At 54.3% G+C, this 26,914-nt stretch overlaps 1 protein-coding gene across 1 annotated transcript in view; it reads right to left on the reverse strand.

Annotated features, from left to right (window-relative positions):
* KIF21B (kinesin family member 21B) overlaps positions 1-23,409 on the reverse strand; it is a 44,107-nt gene extending 20,698 nt beyond the window's left edge. The window contains 27 exon segments of the mRNA XM_011931835.1: positions 282-396; positions 474-679; positions 1,762-1,819; positions 1,959-2,010; positions 2,233-2,398; positions 3,433-3,534; positions 3,633-3,827; positions 4,068-4,215; positions 4,409-4,641; positions 5,159-5,227; positions 5,778-5,885; positions 9,626-9,825; positions 11,559-11,750; positions 12,526-12,643; positions 13,057-13,138; positions 13,565-13,783; positions 13,896-13,959; positions 15,304-15,493; positions 16,724-16,919; positions 17,478-17,593; positions 17,904-18,071; positions 18,447-18,581; positions 18,684-18,833; positions 21,462-21,644; positions 21,963-22,206; positions 22,955-23,054; positions 23,370-23,409. Coding sequence (XP_011787225.1) covers positions 282-396; positions 474-679; positions 1,762-1,819; positions 1,959-2,010; positions 2,233-2,398; positions 3,433-3,534; positions 3,633-3,827; positions 4,068-4,215; positions 4,409-4,641; positions 5,159-5,227; positions 5,778-5,885; positions 9,626-9,825; positions 11,559-11,750; positions 12,526-12,643; positions 13,057-13,138; positions 13,565-13,783; positions 13,896-13,959; positions 15,304-15,493; positions 16,724-16,919; positions 17,478-17,593; positions 17,904-18,071; positions 18,447-18,581; positions 18,684-18,833; positions 21,462-21,644; positions 21,963-22,206; positions 22,955-23,054; positions 23,370-23,409 — 3,849 coding nt within the window.
* Positions 23,410-26,914: the final 3,505 nt, after the last annotated feature.

Raw genomic sequence — 26,914 nt, forward strand, 5'->3', positions numbered from 1 at the left:
TTTTTATATTTTTAGTAGAGATGATGTTTCACCATATTGGCCAGGCTGGTCTCAAACTCCTGGGCTCAAGTGATCTGGCTGTCTCCGCCTCCCAAAGTGTTGGGATTACAGGTGTGAGCCATTATGCCTGGCCCATTTCTTGAGTCCACACCTGACAGGGTGGGGAAGGGACCACTGGGTGAAGCTGAATGGCTCAGTCAAGCTGGCCCAGGTTACACTGTGCACAAGAGATGATCAACAGAGCAGAACATCACAGCCACCCATGCACCCAAGGACTAGACTGGTGGTGACTCTGGAGCAGATTCTAGAAGACGATCTCACCTAATGGGCTGCCCTCGGTCGTAGGACTTCCTTCTCGTCAGCGGGGACGTCTCTGCGGCTCGAGACTGCCTGGGGCTGGAACAGAAGAGTCCAGTGAAGCCCAGATCCATCTCCACCCCTGCCCCAACCCACATTCCCGTTCCCGTCCTTACAAAGTGCTGCCCCGGGTAGGCAGGCTGACGGTGCGCGAGACCCTGTCCCGGTAATAGGGGTCTCGGACAGAGAAGCCCACTCCGTCCTCTTTGATCTCAACAAGGGAGGCCAGGGACTTGGTGATGTTCTTGGTGGAGATATCCAGTGGGGGACCCAGGCACTCGGCCGACACAGCTTTCATTTGGGCAGACAGCTTGGGCTCACTCTGGGAAAGGAAGAACAGGGTGGATCAACTTGCCCAAATGGCATGGCACATAAAGGGGAGCCAGGGGAAATTCTATTTTTTTTTTGAGACAGTGGTGCAAACCTGGCTCACGGCAGCCTCAACTTCCTAGGCTCATGTGATCCCCCTACCTCAGCCTCCTTGAGCAGCTGAGACTACAGGCATGGCCACCATACCCGGATAATTTTTACATTTTTTTTTCTGTAGAGATAGGGTCTCGCCATGTTGTCCAGGCTGGTCTTGAACTCCTGGGCTCACAAAATCCTCTTGCCTCAGACTCCCAAAGTGCTGGGATTACAGGCATGAGCCACTACACCTAGCCCTCCCGGAAACTCTAACAAGAGAAATGATGCTGTCTTGGTCTAAGGTAGAGGACCTGATGGAAGGACCCAGACAGACATCACCTGTACTCCACAGCTAAACTCTCCGGGTTTCTGGAGAATCCAGAGCAACTGAAATGGTTTCACTGCCCTTAGTTGGACTACATAAACACAGAATGCCCAGCCTGACTTCTTTGCGGGTCACCAGCTAATCAGTTTACCTCAAAACTATGCATAATTTGCTATTCCCAGTGTGAAGCTTTTTCCCTCCTTGTCTCCTTAAAAAACCCTGCATCTTGCTTCAGTCTAATGAAACTGATCCTCGCTATTAGGTAAACTTCCTTATTGTTGACTCCCATATGGTTGAATTGACTGTGTGCACGTAAGATAACCAGACATGTAGAGGTGGGTTTTGACTCAGAGCATGAGGCAGAATCATGGGTGAGGGAAAGTGGATATTTTTGAAAAGCAGGGCCCCTGGTTATGGTGCTGTTGCTAGCAGGGTGGCAACAGAGGCTAGCGGTCCCTCTCCCACCTTCCACCCACCTCAGAAGGAATGGGCTGTAACAGGTTACATGTCTGGACAACCCCCAATTCCAGGCTAAATTTTCTTGGCATCTCCCTCCCAGCTGGGGACAATATTGTATTATGGCTGAGGATGGAACAGAGCCACAGTAAGCAGGGAACAGGCTGTGGGGAGGCTGGCCCTGCTGCACCCACTGCCTGACTTCCAGCGGGGCTCACCTTGAACTTGAAATCATCATGGCTGGTGGATCCTTTCATGGTGAATGACTGGGAGAAGCTGAAGAAGAAGCAGAGAGAGTTCAGGATCCTGAGGAGCCCCTAAATTCAGGCTCAGCCCTGGGACCTATGGCAACTCCTCCCACCAGCCCCAGGTACATGCTGAGAGCCAGCCTCTCATTCCCAGCTTGCAAACTCACCTCCCCTCAGAGAACTCTGAGATCTCCTCATCGGTGCTGGCATAGCCGTTCTCTGTGGGAGGGCAGGAGGGAGGGAAAGGGGTTGAGAAGCCTCATCCAAGTGTCGGGGGAGGGATGATGGTCTCCCTCCTATATCTCACCCACTGGAATCAGACCAGGGCTCCTGGTGGGGGTTAGGGGTGGTTCTGGGGGAAGTGAGGGCCTCCTGGGGGTCCGAGTTCGAGAGCACTGGAGTGCCAAGGAGCTGGCAGCTTCCACCCGCCCCTACCCGTACCCTGCTGCACATTGTAGATGAGGGCCTGCAGCTCGGGGTGAGCCTCGGCCTTCTCACGCAGGGCGTCCAGGAGCAGATGGTTCTGGGAGGAGCCTGCCATATCTGTCTGCCTCAGTCGGCCCTCCAGCAGCCGGATCTGGGCTTCCTTTTGTGCCACTTGCAGTCCCTGGGGGCAGGGAACAAAGCCTGGAGTTACCTCTCCTGACCTGGGGTTGGGGGTCCCCCATATCACACAACCTGCACTCCTCAAGACACCTTGGAGGGTTCCCTTCCAGCTCCCAACATCACCCTTGTACCTAGCACAGACCTGAGAGCGCCACCAGCCCCCTTAGCTCCCACATACACACATTAAGTGACGGTCCCTTAGGACACACCCTATTATGGGCAAGGTTACGTCCTCCCAAAACTCATATTCATCTACAGCCAAGAAGAGAGGCCCCAGAAGAAACCAGCCCTGCCAACACCTGCACCTTGGACTTCCCACCCTCCGGAACTGGGAGAAAATAAATCTCTTGTTTGAGGCTCCCAGACTGGTACTTGGTTATGGCAGCCCTAGCAAACTCATAAAGTCCCCAGACACAAAGCAGAGCTGAGAGAAGCTCAGTGGGGCCCGGGGCAGGGGTCAGTCAGCAGAGTCTCCTGTCTCCTTCCAGAGTTACACAGATTCACACCATGTAGCGTCTGTCCCCAGAGACCACAGGCCCCAGGAGAGAAGGAGGCACATCCTCTGCTTAGCTCTCTGTCAAGGAGAGGGGAGAGGAGCCCAAGAAACGTCAAGGGACACCTGATGTTCTGGTGTAAACCCTCCCGGCTGGAATGTGGTCTGTCTGTCGTTCCCCTACACCCACATACACACACTTCTCCCTCCACCTCCAACAGACTCAAGCCCAGCACTGCTTTGGATAGGCTTGGGCCAGACACCCAGGGTCAACTTTAACAGAGGCCCTGCTGTGTGCCAGGTGCCAGGCCACACCTCTTACACACAGCATCTCGTTAAAGTCACACAGCAAGCTATAAGCTTGGTACGGTCACCCTCTCAGCTTTATGGCTGTGGCATGGGAGGTGCAGAGGTTAGGTGGCTTACCTGGTCTGTGAGTGATGCAGGTGAGGAGAAGCCAGTCCCCTGGGCTTCACACTAGGGTATATCACAGAGGCATCTGTGCCCATAGAGACCCCTGCCCAGGTACGCTCCCAGCTTACCTTGTCAATGGATGCCTTGAGGAAGTTGTCTAGCAGGAGGCGGGCTTCAGCCAGGGAGCAGGAGCTGATGACCACGGATGTGTCTGTGGAGTCCAGCTCCTCCTAGGACCGGGAGGTAGGTAGAGAGCCCCGTCGCCTGGGGCTGCCCCTGCCACCCACTTCTCCCGCCTCTGCCCCACCAGGCCCAGCCTTGCAGATACCTTGGTCTCCTCTAGCTGCACAATGGTGGCCTGGCAGTCGGTGATGCTATCATTGATGTAGTCAATGTTGGCTGCCAGCACCTCGATCTCCTCGGCCAGCTCCTGTAGCCCCTTCTCTTCCTCGGGGCTCTCAGCCTGCAGCCGCTCCCGCTTCTTCCGCAGTGCCTCCTGCAGGAGGAACAGCTCCTCCCTTTTCTGGGGTCGGAGGGGAGGGTGGTGATTGTGATGAAGGAGAGGCCTCAGGTAGCTGCCCAGCCCTGCCCATAGCTCCCACCACAGGCTGGCCTGTGAGGTCCCCCCAGCACCTCGGGATTTCAGAGCAGGCACAAGGAGCAGAGGGAGGTGGGGCGGGGAAAGTTTGAAGAGCCAGAGAAGTTGGAGGTCACAGGACAGGCAGAGGGGTGGGATGGGAGAGAAGGGGGAGGCAGGGTTCACCTTGATGAGTCGCTCCATGTCAGCCTCCAGGTTGACAATGGTCATTCTCTGCATGACGATGTCGATGATCCGTCGCTCCAGGGACTGCCACTTGAGCCTTGCTGCCTTACTGAAGCTCTGGCTGGCCCCCTTCTTCTGGAACTTCTTTCTAGGAGACATAGGCAAAGGGGATTGCATGGGACTCCTTTTAACCTCTATAGCTCCACCAAACCCCCTACCTGGAGCTGACAGCCACGGGGACCCAGAGCACTCCCAAGAGCTTCCCTCTTCCTCACCCTGGTCCTGCCCTATATTCCCACCCCCTCTGCCTGCCAGGCCAGAGGACTGCCAGTCCACCTTACCGGGCAGGCCGGGTGCCATTGACAGTGGGCGCAGGGTGGTCCCCCAAGAAGTGGTTGATTTTGCGGTTCCACTGGCGCACGATGCTGGAGACAGAGCGGGCCCCTGATTCAGCCTCAGATGAGGTAGTGCTGGCCGACACCTCGGCCCCAGAGTCCAGCATGGGTGGCTTTAGTCCTGCACGCCCTGCCACCCGCTCAGACATGGGCTTGGCTAGGCGCCTCAGTGCAGAAACCTGGGGCAGCAGGGAGAAAAGAGGGAGCCGGTGAGCTGGGTGGCCTGGAGCCACACAGAAGGGCCCAGGTTGGGGTGCCAGGCAGCAGGAACACAGAGGCTGCTCTGTGCTGGACTGGGCTTGGGCTGCAAAAGGGCCAAGGGATCTCTGTTTGATGTGACATGAACACAAAAGAGGCTGCCACCTTCTTTTTTTTTAATGCACAGCTCAGGCTTCTGGGAATAGGCCTGCAGTCTGCCCTGCAGCCTGAGCTCTTGTTGAGAAAGGCCCTTCTAATAGGTTGGACACAATTTGGACACCAACTACACTTGCTGAATGGAAGTAGGGAGAGTCAGGGCCATAAGCAGGGCTTGCTTCTCCTCCCTGCCAGCTCTGGCAGAACTGGGAAATACTGCCTTTATTCCACCACGAGGAAGTTGGAGGTCCAAAAGAGAAGGCAAGCAACGCACGCACGCACACTTGCACGCACACATGTGCAGCAGGGCCAAGGCCTCGTCAGCCCCTCAAGTGAGCTCACCTCCTGGGTCTTCCTCCTCAGGACCATCTCCTGCTGCCGCTTCTGGGACTCCAGAGCTCGGATCTGAAACTGTGGGAGACAGAAGAGGGCTGGGCTCCACACTCAGGCACCTCAGCCCTCTCTGTGCACAGGCTGGCTAGCTCTGTAGTTGAAAGCCTGGGCTTCAGGGTGATTCTCATGCAGCCAAACTCTTGATAAAGTGGGACCCAGAGTTGAGCTCCCCTCCCCAGAGGCTGCAGTGAAATCTGCTTTCTCCACAAGGGCAATTTCCTTAGCCTCTTCTTCCCTCCAGTGAGGAGGAATCCTGGAGCGGAGGGCTCAGCCCTACTGGGGCTTCTCTGCAGGGCCTGAAGCTGCACATTTCCGGCTTGCTGGTCACCTTGGGCAAGTTCTTTCCCCTCTCCAGGGCTCAAGTCCCTTCTCTTAACTAAATGTGGGAGCTGGACCAGAAGCCACAGGGTCTCATCTTTCTCTGACAGGCTGCACTGTCCTCCAAGTACGACTATTACCACTTAGGACAGTGGAGATTAAGGCCTGCTTGGTCAGGAGGGGCAGCCAGGTACACCAGGAGGCTGGCTAGAGCCAAAGGCTCCTTGGAGGCTCAAGGGCCACCCCTCACCTCCTGTCGCCGCTGCTCCTTCTTGAGCTGTGCGATCTCCCGGTTCCTCTTGGTCTCCACTAGCCGCCGCCGCTGCTGCTCCTCACGCATCTGCTTCATCAGGGCCACCTGTGATGGGCAGAGGTGATGGTGGTGAGACAGGGCTGGGGGGCAGGTGGCCCATACTCTCCAGGGAGGGGCCAGCTCTGAGGGCATGGAGCAGGGACAGTGGCGAGCCAGGCAACCCTGGCTTAGGGCCTGGGGGTCTGAAGTGAGGGGTTCTACCTCCCACTCCTCCATAGGAGCTGAAGCCACCTGGGCAACCTGCCAAAAGGAGTGGCCTCACAGCCAGCCCAGCAGTGCAGGTGCTCCACTCTGCAGGGCCCAACTGCGGCCCTCGCTGCTTGGAATGCCACAGCCCCTGGCAGCCCTCACCCACAGCCACTGTCCTGTGGCCATTCCAGAAAGAGTCTGGGTTGCTGGAGGCAGGTAACCCTCTTCCCTACTGAAGGCTGAGCTGCAGACAGGGCTGAGGTGAAAGTCAGGGCCCTCATGGCCAGGCTCATGGTGACAGCAATAAAAACCACCATTATTTACTGAGATCCGGCTATATGCCAGGCACCCTCCTCATGACAATCATGAGAGAGACATTATCGTTCCTGTTTTATAAACAAGGAAATGAGCCTCAGAGAGACAAAAGGACTTAAAGTCATAAAACTAGTAATAGATGGCCTATTCCGAAAACAAATCATTGCCTTCCAGTCGGCTTTTCCTGCAGCCCCAGGGATGGCTCCATGGTAAGTCAGCAAAGCTAGGGACCAAGCACAGAAAACCTGGACCCCAGAGTTGTTGGAAATGTAGCCAAAGGCACAGAGAGCACCACTAGTGTGGCCGGAGGCAACTCTATGTGCTGGGAAGCCACTGACCTGGGGCCCTGCGGCATCTGCCTCCCTATTCCTGGTGCCCAGAACATAGAAGTGTAATGCACACAGGGCTTTGGACACCTTCCAAGTGACAGGGGCATGAGAAACACATGACAGTTGATCCTTCCTCTGCCACTGAAGCCTTGGACATCACCAGGAATGTCATCAATCTGCCCTGCCCTTAGAACAGTCAAGAAAGGAAACAGGCCGAGCGCAGTGGCTCATACCTATAATCCCAGCACTAGCACTTTGGAGGCTAAGGTGGAAGGAATGCTTGATTCTAGGAGTTCAAGATCAGTCCGGGCAACATAGTGAGACTCTGTCTCCACCAAAAATAATACAAAAACTAGCCCAGTGTGGTGGTGTGTGCCCATAGTCCCAGCTACTCAGGAGGCTGAGGTAGGAGGATTGCTTAAGCCCAGGAGGTTGAGGCTGCAATGAGCTGTGTTAGCGCCACTGCACTCCAGCCTAGGCAACAGAGCAAGACTCTGCCTTTAAAACAAAACAAAACAAAACAAAACAAAACAGAGAGAAAGAAGAAGGAAATGGCATGAGGGAGTGGGTTAATGGCCAGCAGGGTCAGCTTCTCTCTGGGAGGGTGGGAGGCCAGGCAGGCTCTGTTGGGGTGAATCTGCAGAGAAGAGGAGGGATTGCTTGATGTTGGGGCTTTGGGGTCCAGAAAGAGTGTTCTCCCAAAGGACTAGAAGAATAAGTCAGACCCTTGGCTAAAAGTGGACCTGAAAACTCCAGCATCCCAGGAGCTGTGTGCAAACCCAAGGTATCAGGTATCTTCTGGGGTCAGGAGCTTAAGGATTCCTGGGGAGGTGCTATGTCTTCCTGGTCAAAGACCCATCCAGCCGACTTTGCATGTGTGGCCAAGCGCCATGGTGGCTACCATAGAGGCAAAGGTCTCAGAACAGGTGAACACATTCCAGGCACACGACAAGCGGAAACAGGCCGTGGTACCCGAGACTAGCATCACTCCACAGGTTTAAGATAGAAGGTATTGTGGCCTCTCCCTGGGAGATGCTACGGCTGCAGGCTCCACCCCAGTTCCATTCTGTGAATCGCTGGGGCCCTGTAGCTGAACAGCCATGGGAGGATTCTGGGGCACTGGCTCTCACAGTGTCTGGTTTGAATCCTTGGCTGCTGCACCCTCTGTCCCTCCAACAGAAAGCCTGGGCCCCTCCTGGGATGACCCAAAGGTGTTCCTCTCAGGTTCTAGCTCTGGGTTCATAAGAGCACGGTCAATGTGGGCAGAGCCGGGCACGTGGCTGAAGGAGCTCAGCAATCCAGAGACTGAAACACAGGTCTACACATGAGCCTTCTGTCACATGCATCTTGGCATTATTTTATTTGCCCGGCTTCAGAGCCATATAAGCATCTTCCCTCATGAGGCTCTCTAGGGCCTCTGCAGCTGAGACGTGAGCTGGCCAGGACAGGATGGGGTAACCTGCAGAGGCACCAGCTGGGAACCCCCAGGGAGACGGAGTAGGGACGCACATAAGCGCACCGCAGAAGTGCTCCAGAAGCTGCTGCAGAATGTGCAGGCCCCTGGTGGGAGTGCTGCTCCACCCGAGATAATGAAGGCCCACCAGTTCCTCCCTCTAAACCATCAGCAGGTGCCTGGGGCCCTTGGGTGATCTGGGTACTTGAGTCCACACTTGAGTCTCAACACCCCACAGGGTGAACACACTGAAGGAGATGGTGCAAACAGGGGCTCCTTGGGGCTAGCCCAGGCCACGCAGGTATGAGCACAGGAAGGCAGGGATTTCTCCACTCTGGTCAGGCTGATGAAGCCTCCGGACCTGCAGCCCAGGCTTGGGGACAGAGCCTGTCCAGGTGAGGTGGCTGGGCCTTAATGACAGCTATGGGTCCACCTCTTCTTAGAATCTACATCAGCCACCACTGCATTGCCTCTCTCCTCTGCATATGAGTCAGCCATGAGGGTGTAACTACCGATGACTCCTAGATGCCCCATCAGCCTCAAGCACTGGGGAGCTCCCCATCCCTATGTCTCTGTCCCCAAGGCCAGCCCTTCACAGCTTGCTGGGGCTGCCACCAGGGCCCAGGGCTTAGCCCAGGGCTGTGGGGATCTAGGCTCCACTGAGGGCTGAGGGTCAGAGCAGGCAGGAATGTAGGGCTTGGAAGGCCCAGAGGGAGGGAGGACTGAAAGGGAGCATGGATCTGCTGAGCCCCAGGCGGGAGCCAGAACACACCAGACACCGGAAACACAAGACCTGAGCCCCGAAGTCAGAAGAGCAGGGGCAGACCCCAGGTCCCAGAGACTAGAGCACTCTGAGTGGTGGCAAAGTAGAAAAGGGAGGCATTGTGCCACCTGGAACACACAGTGGCTTGGGAGCCAGAGAACTGAGTTCAGATCCCAGTGCTACCTCTTGGAAGCTGGAATTAACTTCTCTGAGCCTCACTTTCTCATATATAAAAGAATAATAATAGACTTCTTTCGTGAGGTTCTTCTAAGGACTGAATGTGATCATGAGTGTAAGATGATTAGTTTGGAGCCTGGCCATAGTAAATGTTCAAATGATGACAACTGTTACTATTATCATTCAGGGCCAGGTTGCACCAAATGAGGGGCCTCCTGTGCGCTTTGTGCAGACCCGAAGCAAGTGTGCTGCAGCCTCCCCAACAGGAGGCAGCACCGAGTGGGGTCCCCTGAAATCCTCACCTGCCCTGAACACGACCCCGTGCACCCCAGCATCCCTGCACACTAGCCCCACTACTGGGGCAGGTTGTTTCGCCTTGGATGATGCACTCAGCTAAGAGGACCGTGTCAAGAGTCAAGACAGGGTCAAACTAGGTAATGCTGTGTGTGGAGAAGAGAATCCACACTTGATGGCAATGATTATTTTTACTATGGTGAGTGGATTCTAAGAAGATGTCGCATGCACTCCAGGTCCCACTCCTCACACCCTCGACCCCTACCTTGGCCTTCTTCATCTCAGCCACCTCGGCCTGTAGCTTCTTCAGCTCCCTCTCATAGCGCGACTGGTTCTTGAGCAGCCGGGCATGCTCCTTCTGGGCGGCCTGCAGCTTCTGCAGGTCCCGGTTCATCTCCCGCAGCCTCTTCTCATAGTCTGCCTTGATCTTGTTGGCCTTCTCCTCTGTGTAGCACTCCATGGTGCCTGAGAACAACAAGAAGCAGCTGTTGGTGCTGAGTCCCTAAGGGCTCCCACTAAATATAGGGTCATCAAGGGGGAACACAGGAAGCCTCTGTTCCAGTCCCATTGTATGACCTCGGGCAACTCACAGCCCTCTCTGAGCCTGTTGCATCATTTGAATGAGGGGGTCAGACTAGTCGATGCCCAAGGCCCCTTCCTGCTCTGACATCCTACTGAAATGGGCAGGGGTGCCCATTTCAGTACACAGCATCATGCACCTTCCAGAAGCTCACACCCTGAGGCATCCTTGGCTCCCTCTCCCTCACATCCACCTCCCAGCAATCAAAGTCTTCTGGCTCAACCTGCAAAATAGATCCCGAATCTGACTTCTCACTACCTCCTAAGCCACCTCTCCTGGGATCTTTAGCAGAACAGTTTCCTAAGTGGTCTCCAGTTTCCACTTTCACTCCCCCATGCAGCAGCCAGAGTAGTCTTTTAAAAATGCTTTTAAATTTGGTATCATGTAGCTGTCTTGAAACTCCACACATCCCGTCTCCCTCAGAGTATAACGCAACCTCCTTACAATGACATTTCTTCTCCAACCTGTCCCCTCACTGTGCTCTGGCCATCCCGGTCCCCTTATCATTCTGCCAAAATGTCAGGCACATGGCAACCTTATGGCCTTGGCATCTCCTGTTCCCTCTGCCTGGGACGCTCTTCCCCTGGTTGGTGCTGCTCTAGCACTATCACCTCCTTCGAGTCTTTGCTCAGTAAAGTCTTCACGACCATCCTTTAAAAAACTCCAATTCGGCCAGGTGGAGTGGCTCACGCCTGTAATCCCAGCACTTTGGGAGGCTGACGCAGGCAGATCACAAGGTCAGGAGTTCAAGACCAGCCTGGTCAATGTAGTGAAACCCTGTCTCTACTAAAAATACAAAAATTAGCTGGGCATGGTGGTGGGTGCCTGTAGTTCCAGCTACTTGGGAGGCTGAGGCAGGAGAATCGTTTGAACCTGGGAGGTGGAGGTTGCAGTGAGCCAAGATCACGCCACTGCACTCCAGCCTGGGTGACAGAACGAGATTCTGTCTCAAAAAAAAAAAACAAAAAGCAAAACAAAACTCCAACTCACTCTTCAGCACTTCCCGTTCCTCTTCCTGGCTATACTTACCACCATCTGACACCCTATAGATTCTGCTCTTTCTTTTATGTCTGTCTTTCCCCACTAGAATGTACACTGCACGAGAGCAGGGATTTTGCCCACTCCAATATCCCTAGCACTAGGACAATGTCTGCTCTATAAGACATATTCAACATGTGTTTGCTGAATAAGTAAATCAATGAACAAATAAATAAAAAAATGGAATGAATGGGCTGAAGAGTAGTATAATGAAGACAGAATGCAAGAATGTTTACAAACAGGTCCAAAGGAAAAGACCCAAGGAACTGACTGCAGGAGGAAAGGCTGGGAATGTCATGTTCGTGTGCCTAGGTATATAAAGAATTCTAATATGTGACATGATAGCAAACAACGATAACAACAACAACAACAACAACAAATCAATTTAGAATGTTTCATAGGAACTAGGGTTAGACATAAGAACCTTTAACTGTGGGTCAGAGGGCCAAAGTCAAAGGTTGGGAAGTCCCTTGCCTAGAAGGCCAGGATAACCCCAACACGCCAGCTGCTTTTGACAGAGGAGGGGCTCAGGGGAAAGGGAGGGTCCGGATGGGGTGGGGGCGTGTGGCGCTGGCCTCACTGAGGTTCTGCAGCACGCGGTCGCGCTCCAGCTGTGTGTCTCGGATCTTGTTCTGCAGCAGAATCAGCTTTTCCTCATACTGGTGCTTGAGCGTCTGCAGCCGCCGCTGGCTGTTCTCCAGTTCGTCGATCAGCTTCTGCTTGATTTCGATCTCACAAGTCAGGTCGGCCAGGTCCGCCTGGAAGTTCACCTCTATGGGGGCACAGAGAGGCTCAGCCCAGCGTTAGGGCGAGGGGCAAAATGGGGAGCAGATGTGCCATTCTTGGGGAGCTGGGACCCTCTTTTGGTCAGCCACGACCAATCAGTGACCAGAGAGCAAAATGATAAATCCCAATGCAGGTAGAATGCGACCAGAAGGAGCAACACATTTAAAGAGCGGTTCCAGAAAGGCAAGGTGGCACTCAGGAGCTGGCAGGGGGGATCTACATGTCCTTCCCAGCCCAGCCATTCCTGAGGCGAGCATCCACCTATTCCAGATGACGTGGGACCAGCTTCGGTGGAGGAGGGTGAGATGGCTGAGAGCACCTTACAGGGCTAGGACCAGGGCTGGCAGCAGGCAGGGCTGAAAGGGCAGGCATCTCCATTTAGAGGAGAGGGCTTTGGCACCAGTCAGGCCTACATTCACGTTTGCTCTGCATGGACCACACAGGGGAAGGTCACTAAACCCATGTGAGCTTGTTTCTCTGTGGTCACATAGGGAAGCTCACCACACCTATGCATACAGTTGCAGTCAAGACTGAAAGAACCCAGCCTCTCAAAGGGTTAAGGTAAGTACAGTGCCTGGCACCTAATGAACGACCAGGAAGTGTTTGCTGTCATTCCCATCATGACTGCTGTTGTCACTGGGTTCATGTCTGGGAGTGCTGGGGCCTGGACACCATAATCTTTGAGCAGGGCCCAACCCCACACTTGGGCACTGGCAGCCAGGCATTGCATCCTCCACAGCCCACAGCCCAGGCCCACGCACCCTTCTCCTCGGGGTCTGAGTCTGAGTCCACCAGGCTCTCTTCACTGCCCGAGTCCTCGTCTTCATCCTCTCGCCCTTCCTCTTCCTCACAGCCACTCTCGTCTCGCTCTTCCTCCTCCTGGGCACCAGGCACCATTGGGGTGGGACTGGCCTCAGAGAGGGGAGCCCAGAAGCAGAGGTGCGTCCCGACACAATGCCTCAGGTGTGTCAGGAGGGTGGGGATTGGGTCAGGCCACAGCTGAGCCCCCCAGCACACCCCCTACTCCTGGAAGAGTGCGGCCTCCCCCAGTGTCCCCGCAGAACCCCTCTGGGAGGGCCTCCCCACCTGCATCATCCATTTGGGATGAGGTAGGGGCCTAGGGGATGGAGATCACCATGGTAACCAGTCAGAGATATAAGGAAGTACAAGGATCAACTGGATGCAGACCCAACCGCCTCCCTCACTCTATACAAGGATGCGATGGGGTCCCCCAACCCCAGCAGGGACACGGGGCACGCATGTGGTGAGGTGGGACGGGCCGTGCTCCTCACCTCCTCCGCCTCGTTCTCATCCGTCTCCTCACTGTTCTCCTGTTGGAGTTTTGCCCTCTTTTTGAAGGCTTCCTTCTCGGGGCTGCTCAGGGAGGACAGGGAGGCTGGATTAGGAAGGCCACCCCTGCCTTGAGCACACGGGCAGGGTGGCGGCAGCGGCAGGACACGAGGCGTCTCACCAGAGGGCGGGGAAAGCGCTGGCTCCTACTCTGCAGAGAACCCCGCTGCTCTTCCCTAGGGCCACCCAGAGCTGACCTTGGCTCAGCTCAGTCCTTCCTCTCCTTGGGGGAAAGCATATGGCGTGGGAGAACGTGGGGGAGGGAGGTTGCCCAAAAGGCTGAGCAAATCTGCGTCACGAATTCCCAAGCAATACTGAGGCAGCCCCTGGGGCTGGGGACGTGGAGGTTCCCTCCTCAACAGCTGGTGGGCAGCAGTCCTCCTGGGGGACGGGCAGGGTCTACTGGGGCGGTCTGAGGGCTCTCGTGGGCGGGGAGGACACTCCACTCACCTCTTCCTGCGCTGCCTGACCTCCTTCTTCTTTAGCCGCTCCAGGTCCTGCTTGGCCCTACGGATCACCTCCGAGGCATCCTCCATGGAGCTGGCCGGGCTGCCCCCGAAGGCCGGGGTGGCTGGAGAGGCACCAAGGGAGTAGGGGCTCCTAGCCGAGGCCCGTGAGAGGCTGCGGCGCAGGGACTCGTTCATGGCTTCACTCTCCAGGAGCTTCGTCCTGTGCGGGTAGAGCGAGTGGGCGGGGCAGAGTGAGCTGCCACCCACTTGGCATCACCTGGCCGAGGCCCCCATCCCGTGCACACATGGTGGGGTGGGGCTCACTCACTCACCGCAGCTCTTCGATCTCCCGGATGTAGTTCTGGATCAGCGCGCCAATGGCCTCATTGCCATCGCCTGGAATGGGAAAGCGGGAAGGAGGGTGCGATGAAGAAGATAAATAGGCCGGCGTGGTGGCTCAGGCCTATAATCCCAACACTTTGGGAGACCAAGGCGGGCGGATCACCTGAGGCCAGCCTGACCAACATGGAGAAACCCTGTCTCTACTAAAAATACAAAATTAGCCGAGCATGGTGGCACATGCTTCTAAGCCCAGCTATTCGGGACGCTGAGGCAGGAGAATCACTTGAACCCGGGAGGTGGACATTGCGGTGAGCCAAGATCACACCATTGCACTCCAGCCTGGGCAACAAGACCAAACTCCGTCTCAGAAAAAAAAAAAAAAAAAAAAAAAAATAAATAGCAGCGAGGGTCTTCACTGCTGATACTACTGCTCTTATATCTGTGCCTCGAACAGGGTAGCTCATATGGGCCTTTTCCAAAAAGAAATCTATAGAAAAAAAAACTTTGCACAGACGTATACAAGCACTGTTGGCCTAAATCCCCATCACTAGAAGGCTATTGTAATAAATTTATTCATCATTGCAACATATGGGACACCATGGCAGAAGATTAAGAGAAGCAGGTTTTTTAAAATTTTCATTTTTTGGTTAGAGCCAAGGTCTTGCTCTGTCGCCCAGGCTAGAGTCACAGCTGATTACAGCCTCAACCTCCTGGGCTCAGTCAATCCTTCCATCTCAGCCTCCCAAGTAACACGAACTACAGGCATGTGCCACCACATCTAGCTAATTTTTGTATTTTTTGTAGAGACTAGGTGTCCCTATGTTGCCGAGGCTGGTCTCAAACTTCTGGGCTCAAGAGATTTTCCTGCCTTGGCCTCCCAAAGTGCTGGGATTACAGGCATGAACCAGAAGTAGGTTTAATACGGAAAGATTCATAAAACATAATGCTAAATGAAAAAGGGAAGTCTTAGAGCAATATATATAATCTCATACATAGAAAAAGTAGTCTATATCATACACACATTTAAGAATGTATATGAATACACATTCATACTTGAAACAAATACTGAGAAAGGCGTGGGAAAATACACACCAAGCTGCTCATAGAGGTTCCTTCTGAGAAGTAGAGAGGGCTTGGGGTGGAGGGTTCAGGGAGAGGTGATTTTAATCTGTCGCTTCATATAGTGATGTATTGTTTGCACGTTGAACAAGAAGGATGTGTTCATGTATTACTTGTGCCATACAAAAATGTTTTAAAATCAAGTGAAAAAAATGCATAAATGAGTTGAACTGTGAATTGACTGGCTGGCTTAGTCTACCTGATACTCTGGGGTGGGTGTGGAGAGAGGGGTTCCTAGCCTGTTGGTGCTCTGACATGGCCTGGCACAGCCCAACTCACCAGCCTTGGCTAGCAGCAGGTTGGCCTCCTGGCTCATGAGCTGAGTGACACGGTTATTGATGGCGTCGATGGCCTCCTGCATGGCTTTCACCCGCAGCCGCAGGGCCGCATTCTCCTTCTGTAGCATGGCATTCTCCCGGAACAGGTCGCTATAGCCCTCAGCGCCATCCTCTCCTATCACTCGCTTGCCCTGGGAGCAGGGGCAAAGGGGAGCAGTCAGGCGGCACAGCTCACAGTCGGGGAAGGGGTTGATGGTGCTCCTCCCTCTGCCAGTGCCCTGGCCTTCCCCTGTATATGGCAGCATCACCAGTCTTCCCTGCCCCAGGTTTCCTAAAACACAGCTACTGGTCCCCAATGCGCAAAAACCTTACACAGTTCTCCTTGACAATAAAAAGTCCAAATTTTGTAACCAGCCACTCAAGGCCTCTCACAATCTTACTTGACCTAACTTTCCACAGCGTATTTTCATATCTCCATAAACTCTAGTCCAAGGCTCAAAATCCTCTCTGCCAGGCAGTTGGCATAAATTAGTCAGGCTGGTTGTAAGACAATAGGGAGTGGTAGAGACTGGAGCTAAGAGAGTCCCAGACTTAGTATAAAAGGGGCAGTGTCTATGCCTCTCCAGTCAACTCAGTACCATAAGTTGTTAGATCTTTAAAATTTTTAGCAAAACTGAAACTTCCTTTCAGAAAGGTTGACAACTAAGCTGTATTCTTTTAAAACAAGTGCAAGCCAAACCAAAACTCATCTATGTGCCAGATTCAGGCCATGGGCTACCAATTGGTGACTTCTGTCTTAGTCACATAGAATTAGACGTTTCCCCCAAAAGACCCATTTTTTTCCCACTCTGTTCCTTTGTGCATGGCTTGTTCTTTACTTAGAATGGCTGCCCCATCTCATTTTGCTGTTACCTCATTCATTCTTCAAAATCCATATAAAAGACCCCTTTTTCCATGGGTCCTCTCTGACCATCCAAGCAAGTAAGGCCAACTCTCTCCTCTGCCTCTCTGCAGCACACTGGATACTCCTGTGGGCCCCTCTATCAATGATTCTGTGCCAGTCTAGCAGTCTTATCTGTTCCAACACAACACATTCAGCAGGCATGAAAACACCCTGGATAGTGTCTGCCCTGTGCATAAGATCTATGCAACAAAAGCTGGGGAGCCCTTTCTTCTTGGACTTAGTATTCTAAAATCTTGAGGGCTCAGACTGTGCTTGATTCACCTGGGTGAGTCCCTAAATAGTGAGCATCAGGCCTGGCACACAACTGATGCTCAATAGTCATGTCCAAAGTGGATGGTGAGTGATAGGGAGGTGGGAGAGATGCTGAGGAAGTTAGGATGAGGCTGCAGGGCAGAGGGTGCGTATGGAGCACCAGCTCCAAGCAGGGGTGCTGGGCAATGCCCAGAAGCATGCTCACCGCCTTATACTCCATCAGCTCCATCTGCAGCCGAGCAATCTCAGCCCGCAGTGCGCTGATTTGCTGGCTGGTCTTGTCCTGGTTCACTACCACCTTGTTCTTGATGTTGCGGGCTCGATTGGCATATTTGAGTGTGTTGAGGGTCTCCATGAAGTCTCGGTCTGAGGGGCTCACACAGGCAATCATGATGGTCTGGCTGAGGGTGCAGAAAGGCTGGTGTGAGGATGAGGGACACGGCCAGCCCCCAGAAGCACTGCCTCAGGGCAGAGGTCCTGTTCCCATCCCTTTCCCCCACTACCTTAATGCCCAAAGCATGTGGGCATTCAGGACAGAACCTGGGATGTGGGGATCTGGACCACCTGGCCAGGAGTTTTCACTGCAGCAGCAGATAACCATAGTAAAGGCGGCTACCAAGGCTGGGGAGGTGGTGATGCATAATTGCCAGAGTCCTTTGCTTGGTGATGAGGATGAGTCACAGCCCTGAATTTTCTAGCATTTCCCATCTATCATCTTGCCTGGGTCATATGACTTCCCCAAGAATGTCTCTCCCTGTTTCACTGATAAGGAAACTGAGTCTGACCATAGCTGCCTAAAGGTCATAAAGCACCTCAAGGTTCCTACCTCCTAAACCTGCAGCCGAGGATGGGAAGGCCTTCTCCTCCTGGGGCAGGCTTGCGCCATACCCACGTGGCACTATTTTCCAGGAACCTCCCTGCCTCCCCTGTCCCTTCCCTGGGTGTTGGTCACCAGATACCTGTTGCCCCCCAGCGAATCCTGCAGGAGCCGAGTGAGCTTGGAGTCCCTGTAGGGGACGTGCACCACCTTCTTGCTCTGGTCCCCTAAGGCGCTGATCACATTGCCCAAGGCCAGCTGTGGGAGACAGACCCTGGCACTCAAGAGTCACTCAGGGAGAGAAGGGTAGGGAGGGACAAGAAAATCCCCAAACCATCTGTACCTGCCTCTCTGGCCCCAGCAGCCCTTTTGCTCCCTGGGTGGGTTTATAGGCAGATGGATAAACTGGTGAAAGGGGGAAGTTGGGGGCAGGGCTGAGGCCTGAGAGTGAAGGGCTAACTGGCAAGATGTCCAAGGAGGACTCAGCAGGCGTGGGACTGCAGGGCCTTGGAGGGGTCTGAGACTGAGCTGTGCGGGCGCTGGGGCTGATGACCCGCCATGTGCCTACCAGGCCACAATTGATGGAGATGCCCTCCTTGGCCCGCTCGCCAGTAGCCCCTGTCCGCTTCAGCCGCTCTGAGCCGGCCAGGTCCACAAAGTGAAACTTAGCGGTAAGTGTCTCATACTCATTCGAGGGAGGTGTACCATCAGGAAGCCCAGTCACCGCCTCATTCACCTGCAACAGAAGTCAGCTCTGACTCACCCAGCCCTCGCCTACCTCGCTGGCTCCCCTGCTCACAGTACTGCTATCCAGGAGAGGCAGGGCGGATGGCCAAGTACCTTGCCCTTCGCACATGCAGAGCATCTGACAACGTGTAGAGTACTTGCTCAAGCCTGATTTCCATTTAATCCTCACAACACCATGATTGAGAGATCATTAACCAATTTTACAAATCGGGCAACTGAGGCTCAAGAAAAATATAAAAATCAACAAGTGGCAGAGGCCAGCCTCAATCTGGTTTGCTGTCTCTGAATCTGTGGCTCCTCATCTTGCCCTTCCTGGGATACCCCTGTAGCAAGCTGGTTCCTGGGCCCCCTGCAGGCTCCTCACCAGGTCGGGCTGGGTGCACATGCGCATCTGGCACAGGTGGATGGTAAAGATGGCATGGGAGCGTGAGCTCTGCACGTTCATCTGGGTGCTGGCTGTGGTGCGGGACAGGGCCCCCTGCTTCAGGCACTGGATCAGCTGGAAACAGAAGCAGAAGTGAGGGCTCGGGATTACCGTGGTGCCAGCCCCTGCCCTTTCAGGATGCCCTGGGCCTGCTCCAGACCTCCAGCAGATGCTCACCTCCTCCTGGGAGTGGATGAGGCGAGAAGTGACGCCGGTGGTATAGATGCCACCGTTCGCATCCTCATGGATCTTGATGTTGGACCTGCGGTGGCGGGCGTCAGGGTCACGGGTGCTGTCAAACAGGTCAAGGATCTCCTCATTGTAGAGCTGTGCAGTAAGGAAACAGCGGAATTCATAGGGCATGCAGTGGGGCCCTAGGTGGCTGCCACATGCCTATAAACCATCTCTGTTTCACAGATGTGGAAACTGAGGCTGTGGGTCCCCTCTGGGTTCTGAATCCCATGGCCTTTCTGCAGGACAGGGGCAGGAGGCAGCTGGGCCCTGGGCAGAACTAGCTGGAGGCTGCACACTGTTCCTCATCCTCAAGGAACCAGCAGCCAGCAGCTCGGTCACAGCAGGGGCTAAGGACCAAAAGAGGACAAAGGCACACGGGTCCAAGATGTAGGAGATGAGAAAGATGTGGCCACAATTTGAGCAGATCCTGTTGTATTCCTGGTCTGCGAAAGAGTAGATGGGGATATGATTCCAGATGAGGGAGGGCAGAGACAGAGCTCAGTGGAGACCAGGGGAGCCATGCCCTGGCCCTGACTGTCTCTGATGTGACGACAAGCTCTCAAAGGGGAGGAACACACCTGTGTGCCTTGCCCTATGCTTGCCAGCAGGTGGGCATGGAGAGCACGCCACTGTGGCCCAGTGTCCTGGAGAGGGCCTGGTGAGACCATCATGGGGAGGGGGACTGGCCAGGAGCAGTCACCCCATTTCAGGTGGTCTCAGCCAAGGAGATTCCTGTGTTTGGAACTGCTGGCAGGGAAAGTGTCACCTGCTGAAGATCTGGGATGTTCAGCAGGCAGGGAGCTAGGGCTGGGGAGTGGAACAAGGGGTGGGGGCAGCTAGGGCAGCAGCCAAGAAAATGCTGTGGGACTAAGGGGGAGACTGCAGCCCTCTGACATCCGGGGCTCTGACAGCCCTAAAGGGACAAAAATACCCCACATGAATGGGGAAGAGGAGATAGAAAGGATGGTGCAGATGGGGGCCTACGTCTGTCTGTCTGTGTTGGGGTAGACACACTGTATCATTTGACATCTTGTGGTTCACTCCATGGAACTGATTTTCTAGGAACCTGCTCTTCCGGGCTTCTCCATGGCAACAGGACAGGGAAGGGATGAAAACAAAGAGATGTGAGAGAGAAGCTTATTGAGATACACAAGCAGCAAGACACAGACATGGACATGAACACAGACACACATACACAGACACCCACACACAGACACAGAGACACAGAGACACACACACACACACAGACACAGAGACACAGAGACACACACACACACACACAGAGACACACACAGACACCCACACACAGACACAGAGACACACACACAGACATACACACAGACACAGATAGACACAAGAGAGACACACAGACACACACACACATAGACACCCACACAGACACACACACAGACACAGAGACACACACACACATAGACACAGAGACACAGACACAGAGACACACACACAGACACAGAGACACACACACAGACACACACAGACAGAAACAGATACACACACACACAGACACATACACAGACAGACACACACACGGACACCCACACACAGACACAGAGACACAGACACAGAGACACACAGACACACACAGGCAGAGACACAAATGCAAAGACACCCACACACAGACACACAGACACATACACACACACAGACACACACACACAGACACAGACACACACACCCACACACAGAGACACACACAGAGAACCACACATAGACACACACACAGACACACAGACACACACACACAGACACAGACACACAAGACACAGAGACACACACATAGAGACAGATGTCACACACACACAGATATGAACACACAGTCACACACACATAGGCAGTCCATTTATCAGAAGCAAAAGTCCAGAGTGGCAAAGAAAACCTCCGAATTCTAAAATGCAGGATACCCTAGAGGACAAGCCACCACCTGTGTGCCCAGGAGGGAGTAGCTGTGTTGTGGGAGGCAGGGGCTGGCGCTGGGGAAGGCCTAGAGAGGGCCAAGGCCACATGCGTCCCTCAGAAGGCAACCTGGACAATCAGAGCAGCAGGGTTTATGGGATAAGCGCCCTTACTGAGCAGGGGCTCAGCACAGGCCCAGTGGGCAAGAGCACAGAGACCCCCTGCTCCCCACGAAAAACCCCTCCCTGGCTGCCACAGTCTGAGCCTGACATTCTCCCGGACAGGAAAGGCCAGGTGCACAGAAAGACCTTTCCTGGAGGACCCTTCTGCCCTGGGGTAAGAGAAAACTCAGGGGGCCAGGGAACATCTGAGCCACAAAGGGGCAGGACAGGCTGCCCTGAGGCAGAGGGGGAACCCAGAGAAGGCCAGAAGGAAGCGAGAGAGCCAGGGTTCTCACAAAACCCTAAGGAAACCGGTATCACCCCATTTTGCAGATGAGGCTCAGTGTGGTAAATGACTAGCCCAAGGTCACAAGGCTAATTAGCGTCAGAGCTAGAACCTGTCAGGGTGTGAAGGGATCATACAGGTCATCGACTCAAGCTCCATCTGGTGCAGGAACCCGTTTTGAGTGTCCCACCAAGTAGTCCTCCAGCCCATGCTTGGATTCTTTCAGTAGCAGGAATTTATCACCTGGAGATGCCCCCATGGTTCCCTGGGCTCATTCCACTGCACTGGAGGAAGGCCCGGCTTCCATGGTCCTGTTGTCCACCAAGCCTCCCACCTGCCCGCCCTATGGGGCCACAGTACCTCCAGAAACTGGGCGCTGACTTTGAACTCAGGTCCAGCCATGCCCTGCTCCTGTGCCCGACGCTTGCGCTCGGCAATGCCCCCAAAGAGGTGTGCGATGGCCCTCGGGATGATGCCCTGCTCCTCCTCCGACGTTGCCATGTCAAAGCCAGTGCCCATGGTGTACGTCTTCCCGGCCCCTGTCTGCATTGGCAAAGATAGGAGGGTGTAACCCCGCACCCTTTGGGGACAACAGCAAGCCCTGTACCTGGGCCAAATCCCCTTAGCTCATCTACCTCTCAGCCTGGTTCCCCTGCTGCTTTCTTGGTCCTGAAGCCACATTCTGGGGAAATCACTGACTGACAGCCCTCCCTCTGCTAACCAGCAGTGCAGTGGCCTCCTTAGACAATAGACAAAACCCTGAGGCTGTGTCTCAGCTGCTCTGAAGGTGGAGCTTTCTCTCCATTGGATGCAGGGAGACCGAGGCTGAAGCGGCCATAGGTGGGCGTGAAGATGGCTTACCTGCCCATAGGCCAGCACCGTGGCATTATAGCCCTCGAAGCAGCCCTCGATGAGCTTGCTCACACAGGTGGAATAGATCTGTTCTTGCCAGGTGTCCAGGTCGAAGACAAAGTCATAGGTGAAGGCCTTGTCCTTCCCCAGCAGGACCTGGGGCTCTCCCGGGGTAACAGAGGTACAGATGTGACAGCCTTCAATCTTCTCCTTTGACAGCTGGGGCCGGATCCTGCCCAGGATGGAGAGAGCCCTGGGTCAGGCCCAGCCGGAAGGGGGCTGCCACAGGCCCCTCCCTCACACTGCCTGCCAAACTGCCACTTCCCCTATGAGCCAGAGGAAAAGGAAGGAAGCTTAGGTGCCCCCAGAGGAAATGGGCAACTTTTGTAATACGATAGTAATAACAATATCAACATCATCAAAACAGCAGTTGTTAACATTTATTGAGCATTCAGTATATATCAGATCTGTGTTCAAAGTACTTTCCATAAATTAATTCATGCACTCTTCACTATAAACTTGTGAGGTACCTATTATTTGCCTAATTTTACAGATGAGAAACCTGAAGCTGAGAGAGTTTAAATGACCCTGCCCAAGGGTGTATAACGGAAAGTGATGGCGCCACGTCCAGGTCTGTGTGACATAAAAGCACATACTCCTGATTGGACCGGAAGCCCTAGAAATTAGCATCTCGTCAGGGGAGAGAAGGCGGCTTGTCCACTGCTGGGGAGGCAAAGCACAGGGCCAGGATGGGGAAGAGAAGGAACTGGATGCTCCCACAGCTCTGGGCCACATTCCCAGAGCCAGGACTAAGTTCTAGAGGAGGCCAGAGCCTCTGCCAATGCCTATCGGGGCTGCAAGCAGGAGGCCAGGAGCTCCTCTCCCTGACGCCAGACCAGGAGCACCCTTCCCAGATGCCAGAGCCTGGTAGACATTCTCAGGCCTGAGCTCTGCTTCCTTTCCAGGAGTGGAGGGGCCAGACCTGCAGAGCTGGGGCTGACCAGGTCAAGTCCCAGATTCCCTTGTCAAGGGCAGGGACCTCTAGAAAGGACACCAGGCTAGCCTGGGGTGCGCTCCCAACCCAGATTCTGGCAGGCTTCCCTGTAAAGAGGAAGAAAAGTGGCATCAGGACTGAGTGAAGAGGCAGCCATTGACACAACTGTCTCCATCCAGCCACCCCTTCCTCTCTCTCCCAAGCAGCCATCACCACGACAAGGTTCCCATGGCAACCAAGCAGGAGTCAGCAAGCATGCGTGCACAGGGATTGGCAGAAAGCACCACCCCCACCCCAACTCCCTAAAGTAAAAGGGGCTGGGGGTTAGGCTCTCATGCCCATGGGCTCACACAAGCCAGTCCATCAGCAGGCACTCACAATGAGCTACTTGTCAGGCCTCCTCTCCCTAAGCCAACACTCACCGAGAGAAGAAACAATGCCAGGGGCCAAGCCAGCACCCATCCTGGGCCCAGAGGCGCCTAGCCACAGAGTCTAGGGCCTCCAAGTCGCCATCCTGTCTGTCCCCAGCTGCTCCAGCCCCCAAGGCCCACTCAGAGCCGTAGGCTGGGGAAAGTGCTCACCTGAGCCTGTTGCCTGCACTTCCACAGCAAGGGAGTTAAAGGGGACTGGGGAGGTGGGGAAAGCCCAGCAGGGAGGCACTGGGGTAAGCAACACCAGGCCCAGTTCCTACCCACAGATGGGAGTCTGGGCCTTCTCCAGAAGTGTTTCCAAGGTGTGAACAGGTCCTCATAGGTCAGTGGCTCTCCTCTAAAAGGGACGGAAGCCCAAAGGAGGTCACCACATTTATCTAGCTGTCTCACCCAAATTGGAATGGGAGCCCAGCTTCTTTGTCTCCCAACTGAATTGGCTTTTCTGCCTGGGAAGAGAATGGCTGATTCTTGCTCAACCGTCTGGACCTCCAGACCAGAAACTCCAGTCTCCAGTAAGAGCTCAGGGTCAGCAAGGCTCCCACCTCTACTTCTACCTCTACCGCTAATGATGGCAGCGGACATACACTGAGCACTCACTCTATGCCAGGCAGCATCTAAACACTGCCATGATTAACTCTTGGTCCTCACAACACTGGGAAGTGAGGATTATGACCCTCATGTATGGATGAGGAAGCTGAGATGGCACACAGCCAGAGTCACAGGTCACAGACAGTCAGGAGCAGATCAAGGGCTTGAACCTATGCAGTCTGCATGCACTGCCCTTTCAATGGTCTTATGCTACACTGTCTCTAAGGACCAGGGTTCAGAGTGCCGGGGGAAAGAACATCTCCTATGTGCAGGGAGAGAGAGCGGGAGCAACCTTAGAAGGAGGAGCATGGCATTGTACACAGGTACTAAACAGGAATCTAGCTCTCAGACCTGGCTCTGCCCCTGGGCTTGTGGGGCCCAAGATGAAGCACTTCCTCTCAGGGCATCCAGGTATTCCTAGGTAAACCAAGGGCCTGGCCTGGGCAGCCTCTGAGGACCCTCCAGCTTTGCTGGCTAGCACCAGCTCCTGAAGACAGCTTCCCTACCACGTGGCTGCCTGAAGTGGGATTTCTGGATTCAGTTCAAATACCATTTAATTACTGTAGGCAGATGGCAATGCTGGCGATTGGAGAAAATCGAATCATCATCCCCGGAGACAGTGGAGCAGGGGAGGGGGAGCAACAGCCCTGCTTGTCAGAGCCCTTCAATGAGAGGGGCAGCTTCTGCTTCAGCAATCAGCCCCCTGACCCCCTGGGGAGGCTGCCTGCCAGGATCAAGAGAGTGGGCAGAACAGTCTGGCGGGGAGGATATAGAGGAGGAGACTCAGGGTTTTAGGGTCCAGGAGTTGTGGGGTCAGTTGGGCATTCACCCTGGGACCCTTTTTTGACCCAACACATCCTGAGGTGAGGGTCTTTGTAGTCAGAGACATCCACCCAATGCTGGTCAACTCTTAGCACCAGACTACTTTGTCAGGGTGCAGGTGAGCATGCCTGAGCAGTGTCACCCAGAGAAACTGATACTGGCTGGGAGACAGGGGGCATGGACCCTGGTTGAGTCACCAATTCCCAAAGCAACTTACCTGGAAGAGGGAGAAAGTGTTGGACTGACTGAATAAATGGAAATGGAAGCAAAGGAAAGCTAAGATATCAGGGATGCTCTCCATGTGCTAGCACTGGGTCAGGCACCTCCACAGGTTACCTCGTTTAAGTGATGCTATGACCTGAGGATTTAAATCCCCATTCTCCAGCAAGGAAGGCTGAGATTTGAAGTGGTTAAGCCACACACACAGTAAATACAGCGAAGTTGGGCATCAACTCCTGATGTGGCTGACTGAATGCCCTTCCACTCCTCAAGCTGCTTTCTGTCAGAAAACTCTATGTATGTATGTATGTATGGTTTTGAGACAGGGTCTCACTTTGTTGCTCCAGGGTGGAATCCAGTGGCGCAATCACGGTTCACTGCAGCCTCAGCCTCCTGGGCTCAGGTGATCCTCCCACCTTAGCCTCCCAAGTAGCTGGGACTACAGGCATGTACCACCAGGCCCATCTAATTTTTGTATTTTTTATAGAGATGTTTTGCCATGGTGCCCAGGTCTGTCTCGAACTCCTGAGCTCAAGCGATTCTCCCACCTCGGCCTCCCAAAGTGGGATTATAGGCGTGTGCTACCATGCCCAGCTGAAAACTCTTAATCCTAAAATCGCTAAATAAACTTCATCCCACACCACCTCCATCAGAGCCAGGGGGGCTCTCTAGAAGGAGTCCCACATGTCTGCTCACATATGTGCAGGGCTGGGCATCAGGCTTGCCTTGCCTTTGAGTGCTCACAGTTTGGCGGTGGCAGACACTGTCTCAGTCATCCTGGGTTCACTCTTCACCACACCCTGCCTGGTGGCAAATTCAAACTGATGCCCCACAAATAGGAGACAAGAGGGCTGGGAAACAAGAGACCAGGGTCCTTGCCAAGCCTCTACCCTGACTCTCTTGTGGTTTATGAGCCACTGCTTCCTTCTAGGTTATCTAGAAGGTCTGTTCCCACTTTCAACTTTCTAAGAACTCCACTGCCCATCCCTCCAGCAGCCTCTTCTCCCGGCCCCACCCTTGGTGAGGTCACTTCTGTGGGGTGCCCTCAAAGTGACAGTGGCCCACTTGGCCCCAGATAAGCAGAAGGAAGAAGCAGTGTGGCAAGGATGGGTACCACCTAACAGTCCTTTTCCTCCCTGGGGACATGGGAGGGGGGTCAAGGTTCTCTAAGGTCTTCCTTTTTAAAACGTTTTTGCAGAGACAGGGTCTCACTATGTTGCCCTGGCTTGTCTCAAACTCCTGTGCTTAAGTGATCCTCCTGCCTTGGCCTCACAAAGTGCTGGGATTACAGGCATGAGCCACTGCATGTGGCCTTTAGGGTCTTCCAACTAAAATACAGGCCCTAGAGGCTGTGGACCAGAGCCAGAACTAGGGTGAGGCATTCACCCTCAGTACGAAATTTAAGGAGGCAAGGAAAAACCTCAGTAATCAAGATAAATTACAACTTAGTGCAGTATTTTAAAAATCAAATTAGCAAATTGTGGCCCACAGGCCAGCTGCCTGTTTCTGTCAGTAAAGGTTTGCTGCCCAAACATCTAGTGTCATTTCTGTCCAGGGTACCTGGAGGGCATCTCACCCCAGGCCCCACCCCTCCAATCTTCCTTCCATCCCTTCTCAAGGTTCTGCCAGGAGGGAGGGCCGGCTGGACAGCTCCACTCGGAAAGGCCCCCGGAATCTCCCAGAACAGAGCCGGGCCTATTTGCCACTTGGCAATCCAGAGGCTGAGCGGCGGGTAGAGCGGGCGCCAGAGCGAGGAGAAAGGGCCCGAAGCTTTTCAGAGGCAGGATCTGGCACAGGCAGCGAAGTTGCCGAGCTTCCTCTGTTCACAATTGAACAGGAGCGGGTGTGATGTGGGAAGCCGTCCCCCACCCCGGGAGAAACGCGCACGCGGAGGCCAGGGACTTGCG

The sequence above is a fragment of the Colobus angolensis genome, unplaced genomic scaffold (assembly GCF_000951035.1).
Source record: "Colobus angolensis palliatus isolate OR3802 unplaced genomic scaffold, Cang.pa_1.0 Scaffold91, whole genome shotgun sequence".
In the NCBI taxonomy this organism is placed as follows: Eukaryota; Metazoa; Chordata; class Mammalia; order Primates; family Cercopithecidae; genus Colobus; species Colobus angolensis.